Source organism: Thermobia domestica, chromosome 6 (genome assembly GCF_964235325.1).
Source record: "Thermobia domestica chromosome 6, izTheDome1.hap1.1, whole genome shotgun sequence".
In the NCBI taxonomy this organism is placed as follows: Eukaryota; Metazoa; Arthropoda; class Insecta; order Zygentoma; family Lepismatidae; genus Thermobia; species Thermobia domestica.
Window position 1 is genome coordinate 308,271,966 of NC_137459.1, and position 7,996 is coordinate 308,279,961.

General features: G+C 33.3%; 1 protein-coding gene across 9 annotated transcripts in view; it reads left to right on the forward strand.

Annotated features, from left to right (window-relative positions):
- The window catches only part of Su(H) (recombining binding protein suppressor of hairless), a 697,852-nt gene extending 692,454 nt beyond the window's left edge, over positions 1-5,398 (forward strand). For all 9 annotated transcript variants that reach the window (XM_081762936.1, XM_081762937.1, XM_081762938.1 and 6 more), the window contains 2 exons: positions 1,247-1,432; positions 3,714-5,398. In XM_081762936.1, coding sequence (XP_081619062.1) covers positions 1,247-1,432; positions 3,714-3,923 — 396 coding nt within the window. In that variant the 3' untranslated portion in view covers positions 3,924-5,398. The remainder of the gene's footprint in view (positions 1-1,246; positions 1,433-3,713) is intronic.
- The last annotated feature ends 2,598 nt before the right edge of the window (positions 5,399-7,996 follow it).

A 7,996-nucleotide genomic window follows, 5' to 3' on the forward strand; every position in this document is an offset into this window, starting at 1 on the left:
AGAATGCCCAAAGAAGCTTATGATCTGCAGTGTCTCCGCCAACTGTGAAACATGGCGGCGGCTCGGTGATGCTGTGGGCCGCCATATCATGGTTTTCATTGGGTCCTGTGGTCACACTTAGCAGACGAATCATTGCCAACGATTATGTCGCAATTTTAGGAGACCACTTGCATCCTATGGTCCGGATGTTGTTCCCGGACAATGACGCCATCTTCCAGGATGATAATGCACCCATTCACACAGCTGGCGTTGTTGCAGCGTGGTTTGAGGAACATCGGGATGAAGTTCAACACCTCCCCTGGCCCGCCCAATCCCCAGATCTTAACATAATTGAACATCTGTGGTCCATCTTGGAAATACGACTCCGGCGACGATTTCCACCTCCATCCTCTCTCACAGAACTGGCCGATGCCCTGCACGAGGAATGGTGTAAAATTCCACTTGCTACCATTCACGACCTCTATGCCTCCATCCCACGTCGCATCAAGGCTGTTCTGAAGGCGAAAGGTGGCCCGACACCATATTAATCTGGTAAGTTGCAATTTCGTTCAGGTGTTTCCATTTTTCTGATCACCATCTGTATATAACAAATTCCGTAGTTTATATATATATATATATATATATATATATATATATATATATATATATATATATATATATATATATATATATATATATATATATATATGCGGAAACGAATATATGATCAACATGTTACCATAGAAATAAGCAGACATTCTAATTCTTCTCACTAGAAGTTAATGAAAAGAATGCCATTGTGATATTCCCGTCAACAACACTGCTAACTCTAAAATGACATTCTTAGGAAACAAAGCCGAAGAAAGACTTACTAAATGTACACAGTTGAATTATAATTCATTAAAAAAATAAATAAGAGGTCTATTTGCTACAATTATCGGGAAGAACAAACATTCTATATTTTCATCTCTCTGATTAAACGTGCTGTTTATTAGAACTTCTCTAAGGTTAAAAATAAATAAATAAATAAATAAATAAATAAAATAAAGCCTAGATCTTCAACCGTGTGATATAACTTAAACAAGAAATTGAATAGTTTATATTTAACAATTGTTCATAGAAATAACATTGACTTGAATTACAATTTCCAATTGTCATAAATATCAACTTTAACGAATGTCTTAAATTTCAATATACTTAAATTTGTTTTAAACCTTCTGATTTTAGTTAAATTCATATATCATAAAATATTGATTTATATTTCCAGTTGAATGGTGGTGGAGACGTGGCAATGTTGGAGCTAACAGGAGAGAATTTCACTCCAAACCTAAAAGTTTGGTTCGGTGATGTTGAGGCTGAAACGATGTATAGATGTCAAGAAAGTATGTTATGTGTTGTGCCAGATATTTCATCTTTCCGCGGAGAGTGGCTTTGGGTTCGGCAGCCTACTCAGGCAAGTATATTATGTAATCAGATAAAAATAAGGTGCATACAAACACATTGATTGGGAAGCGTATCACAAGGATTAGCATAGGCGTTGTAGGTTTCAGTTCTTATTCAGGGCTTCCATGATTCGACAACTTTAGAAGTGGGTTTTAAACGAAACTAAGAAAGAAAAGAAAAAAAGTGAAAATTGTAAATAAGTTCGTAAGTTACCCCTTTCTTAGTATCTAGTTTTATTAATTTCTCTTTCAGTTGACTCATAGCACCGAATAGCTACGAACGCAAGTAATGTAGACATCATGCTTGTGAATTTTCTCGTCTCGTGTGGTTCTCCTATTTCCTCCCACACTCTAATTTTACGAGTTCTTCCATAGTTATTCACTTATTATTTGTCTTCTTTTACCTACTGGGTCTAACGCTGAAACTTTTCATTACTTTCAGTTTTCTATATATCTATATAAGGTCTTAGATCCGTTATATATATAAGATCCGTTATTTTCTTTGTTTGTTTATATATAATTGTTTCATTTTCATCTCAACTATTTTCCTAACAACATAATCAAAATATCAAGTCCACAGTTATTTTAGAATCTTGGTATAATGTAGTGAATTGTAAATAATATTTTTCACCACAAATTTGTTTTTTGTACTATGACTGCCATTTTCGTACTGTTACGTTGATTTGCTTTTGCACTTCGACTTGTTTATACCAAAAAGCAGACAGGATATGTTAATATGTCTTAAATCATGGCAGAAATTGTGAAAAAGAAATTCTAAAAAGTCTTATTTTTAACATGGCCCTCCTGAGATTTAAAAAAAAAAAAAAAAAAAAAAAAAAAAAAAAAAAAAAAATAGGCTATATTTTTCAAAATGAGTACTACATATCAATGAAGTTTAGCTGCTGTTTAATTAATGTATCATGTACAATTGGTAGTACTGTCATTTTAACAAAACGTATTCTTATATTCAAAAGTCGTGGCAGAGTAAATAGTCTGTGTTTTAGCTTGATTAATGTCAAAAGTTTTAGCCATTTTTTGCCCTCCTTAGCTTGACCACAGCAATCCTAAAATCGATTACAAGGGATTGCTAGAATCCAATGTTTTGTGAGCGACATGACACAGACCTGTAGTATATCTAATATCTAAATTAAAGTGGCATATACGTGGTTTTATTGCTTTTAAACGTTGTGTTTTATGTTTATAAATTATTGTTTTTATGTTCATAAAAGATAGATAGAAAAAAAGAAAATAGAGTAGAAACCCAAAATGGCGTCGTTCGAAATACTGCGGAGGAAAGTTTGTCTTCAATAAAAAATATTTTTATTATTTATTTACTTATTTAATAAAATGTTTACTTCTGAAAGTTAAAATGTAAAAATTCTGCTAAGAGCGGTTCTATAGTGCATTTTACCGTTAGACTGTATTGTATATTATTGTATAACATTGTAATTTATTAGTGCAGAAATATATCCTTCGTCCATCTTCGCGGGATCTATTTTTATCACTTCTACGGTTACATTCGATAACACTTGGGTAAGGTTATAACGTAAGGGTAAAGTATGTCCCCCAGCAACCGCATTACATCGGAATTCAATTGTAAAAGTAAGATTAATTTTACCATAATATTTTTAAAGCACTGGTGATTAATAAATGCAACTCACTCATTCAAGTAATGATTAATATTACTATAGGAGGACGTACCTAATATATGACCTCAAAATTTATTGTACTCAAAGGGGGGCAGATAGAAAATGCATCTCTATTCGTGCATACATTTCGTTTATAGTATTTTTCCATATGTTCCATGATTTTATTTTTTCCCGTTCATATACATAGTGCTATACAGTAGCAAGCACGAAATGGTTGAAATTCTGTCTTAATCTTTCTAAAGATATTCCATTAATAATTTTGCGAATAGACGAGAACATGATGGCGATTACACAGACTCTTACAGAAGTTGATATCAGTTTACCGACTCCTAATTATGTTATCCGCAGAATTCATGTAGTTTCTCATGTTTTCTCCAGGTTTTGCCTTTGTGTAATTGATCAATTCCGTGACTAGCAAATATGAACATTTGTAGACGAGTGTACAATTACATTCAAAGATTTTGCAGTGTTCTTCGTCTGCTTAAGATACTGTACCTTAACATTTCTACATCAGGGTATAGAGAGCGGTGTGAAAGATGATTTTAACAATATAGCGACTTTTTATTGTTTTCGTATATCTTATTTACGATATTTGTTATATATGCTTCTTATGGTAGAAATAATGATTATTTTCCTTCTCTAGGTACCTGTTTCTCTTGTTAGAAATGATGGTATAATTTACGCAACAGGACTCACATTTACCTATACCCCTGAACCCGGTCAACGTCAACATTGTCCTTCAGCAGAAGAGATCATGAGGGGTGGTTCCAGTCACTTGAATCGCATGCCAGGAATAACTGATGTCCAGGCTGTACAGTATGACCAACAACCACCTCCACAAGGTGGAATGTGAAACACCACCGAGTATTTGTGTGTGTAGTTACTCAGGAACTTGTGACTGAAAGTGTGGCTTCGTAGAAGAACATGAACAGAATATGTGGCCGTGATTTGTGAAGCTGAACCAAGGAAATTTAAGCAAACTGTCCAATAGTTTTCAGCTTCCTGTGTTCGCCATCAGTGAATTTTCGAAAGTTCATCAGGTGGCATAAGTGAAATGGCGGGCGGAACGAACATTGAAGTGAGCATGGTAGTGTTTTGTATTACCTCATGTTTGTTGACATTGAGCCTGCCAATATAGGAAGCATATTTGTAGTAACATTCTGGTAGAGCAGTTGAAGTCTTGAAAAAGATTAAAACAAAAGATTCCGGCTGGTGAGCGAATTAATTCTATAAAAGGTGCAAGAGGACTTCTCTGTTTATAGGGATTGAGTTTTCTTTTTAGTTAATTTCTCGAAGTGTTAAACAAGACAAAATATTTTTTAAAAAATTGATAAGAACAATGAATTCATATTTACTGTTAGAACGTGTTAGAAGAAAGTGCTGTCACTACATAGTGTCAGAAAAATGTATTTGGTGGTCTGTATTTTTACTAGAGAAATTTCTGTGACAGATATTGTTTTATATACGAATTGTTTTATGTCGTAAATATTTTACTTTCTTTACTGTACATAGAAAATCCTGGAGTCTCAACCTTTTAACAACATATTTCACAAAAAAAAAAAAAAAAATGTTTGAAGAAGTCATATCCTTTGTACAGAACTCATTCAATATCCTATTAGGTTATGGTGTCGTATTGGGAAGGCCAAAGGGTCCAATGAGTTGGTTAGGTATACTATTTTTTAAGTCCTCATTTCAACGGGGGAGTATTTCAGCGAAAGTGGACACCAACAGTGATAGCATTTAGAATATATATTCATGTTTTAGAATTGTCCAATTCTTTCTTTGCGCAGCTGTAGAATGTGTCCATACTTTAAAACAAATTAGTATCAATCAACGAAAATTAAAAACTTAATGAACTAAGCGGCGTGACCAACTTCCTTATATTTAAAACTTTATTCAGACAATGAAATTACTTTAAATTACCAATTCGAAAAGTCTGATTTCCTATACAATGTGACTTTCTTTATCGTTAAGTTTTTTTCCTTTTAAGAAAACCCTATGATTTATTAGAAATATTCAGTATTTTATGAAGTAAATTATATAGTATATTAAGTTAATTTCAACTACTACTTATTTCACAAAAAATACTTATATTTTGGCAGTTTTTAACGTGTTCATGTGCAATTCTTGTGTATATTTTTTAAAATGTGTTTTGGTTGTGGTAGTTTGGTGAAAAGAATGTAAGTGAGAATCTGATTTATTAGTTTGTTTTGTACAGGGAGTAAGCCAGCCAGACTCTATGTACAGTATTTAAGTATGTTTTAAGTTACTTTGATTCAACCAGTGTTACTCATATCAAAGCAATAAATAGATCATATCTTTAAAGTATATGTTAGTTTTGTTATTGTTTCATTCCAGATTGAGTATATTCTGTACAAATATTGAATCATATGCGATATAATTAATAAAATAAGTAATAATGGCATGCCGTGTGTATGCGTGCGTGTTGGTTTCTAAGTGTGTATGAGTGCTTGTGTAAGTATGTATGTATGTATATGTGTGTGTGGGTATAAAGTCAGTCACACATTTGTATATAAAACTTATAAATAAATAAATATATTATATATATATATATATATCAGGTTAGATATAATGTAAAAGTATTCACGAATTGGATTGTTTCACGTACTACAAGTTAAAATTTTGGTAATTGGGTTACCAATTTTTCATACCTCTTTTAAACTGTTACTCATAAAATGGCAATAAATAGATCTAACTTTACAGTAATGTTAGTTTTATTATACGTATTTGAATTCAGAATATTGGTATTACTCTATATTTTGTGACTTATTTCATAATCCTTTCGTAAATCTTTTTATTATGTGGCAATGTGAGAACTGTATATTCTCCTTACACAAAATGAACACGTAGCAAGATGTTTATAAGATTTCTCAGTACTTAGTTTCGTGTAACAACAATGCACATACTTAATCAACACTAAACTAATTTATTAAATTTTGCTACCAACTATTGTAAATTTAGAAAACATACCTAATCTTGGAAGAAAACTGTAAATACAAGGTTAAAGTTTATTTATTTATTTATTTTAATAATAATATTCAACAACATGGTTATCACAAAAATCCAGCTAATACAAAAGGCTGATCAGGATATATGCGAAGAAATTTGAAACCGTACTTACCTCAAGAAATGCCATGTTTGTGACTATCGGTTGTTTTATTCAATCATCGATACTATTATTGACAGATTCTCTTACAATAAAGTTTCCATTGTAGGAGAGGAAAGTACAGGTTATAGGTTTCCTCTCCCATTTCTCTCGACAAGCTTTACAGTGTGTTACGGTTTGTATTATGATGAAATTTAAGGAGTCCAAAACAGCAAAAATCTGCGCCTGATATCAGGACAATGCAGCGGTATGTCTGTAAATGATACCCTTGTCACCTGCTTTATTTGGTGACAAAATCTAAAGAATTAACTTGCTGTTTGATTGCTTTCCTTATCTCTGTAAATGGAAGCGGATGGGGCCATGCTCTTATGGACGCGGTATATGTTGTTGGAAAATGGGGGTCATAATATTCGTTTGGAAGTACCAGGGTTTGAAAGCATGTATCCAAATGGGATTGAGTGAGTTTTTACGGATTTTGAAACATAACGTGAATTCTAATGTATAAACATCTATTAAGCGATTCTAGTAAACTTTATTTGAAAGAAATAATTGTAATAATGAACGTTTGAAACAGCTGAATTTATTTGTGATAAAGTAACAATTATTTCCATTAATCTAGTTGTTTCTTCTTTTCGTGCTGTACGCTTTGTGCAACATAATTGTCATAAGTGGTGGCAGAATAATTGAGAGCTTCTAACGGAGTTTGAACCTGAGATTCCGTATACAAAAGACAAGAGCTCTAGTCACTAGGCTATGATGCAGCCCTGGAGATCTAAATCCAAGTATTCTAGTTAAAATCACGATATCCCAGTGGTTGATCTGCTTCTGTAAACTTGGACTAAAAAAAAGTAAGTAAGTAAATGGAACCAATATCAAAATAAAATCTAGGGCTTCCCGAACCGAATGTGAGCTTTTTATAACCTGAGCACAACATAAAATAAGTCTTCAGAAACAAGTTCTAATACATATGGAAACTGAATTATAACAGGCAAATAAAAAAATGCAGAATGTTTTATTATTTTTTAAAATTAAATCGTTTACATCTCAATGTGTGTCATGTAAACCAAAAGAAATGGATTATGATTGTAAAGGAATGATTATCGAAGAATTATTTGGATTAGAACATGAAAACAAGTGGGAGAGATTTGGAGAAATCTCACTAACATGATCTCTCGTACAAACTTGCATGTCCTGGAATAAAACATAGACAAAGTACTGTATGCAGAGGAAAGAATGTTCTATGAACTATCCCAATTTCACATGTCTTTCTAAAAGGATTTTTTTCGGCCCTTTGTGACAAACCTGCATCACCCACTTCAGCATTGGTGGCCGTCCGATGAATCATCAACTTTCCAGCATAACTGAATCCTGAAATAACTATGAATTACTTCGACAAATTCCCTGTACTTTCTGACAAAACCGTCCGTGCATCGATATTGCAACAAGGACGCGAATTACCCACAGCCGTATAGGGCTCTGCCAATGTCACGACTTTCGCACCGACTTTCACTTGTACTCATCAGGTAGGTATCTGACACTCATAGAATTAACAAGTTGGCTATCGTTTTATAACGTGCCGTAGTTGAAGTTGATGTACACGGTCTTACAACTTCATGACATCCATGATGAGTGGCAATGCGACAATTCGTTGTGTCACATTAACCTTCTCGGTCATCTGGTTCTGTTGCTGGCTTTTCCTGCTCAGCCATCTGAATATGGCGCGCAGCAGAGAATTCGTCGCTTTGATTGACTTTCTATTCTAGATATGTTTTGTAAGTGTATATTTTGATAGCAGCCTT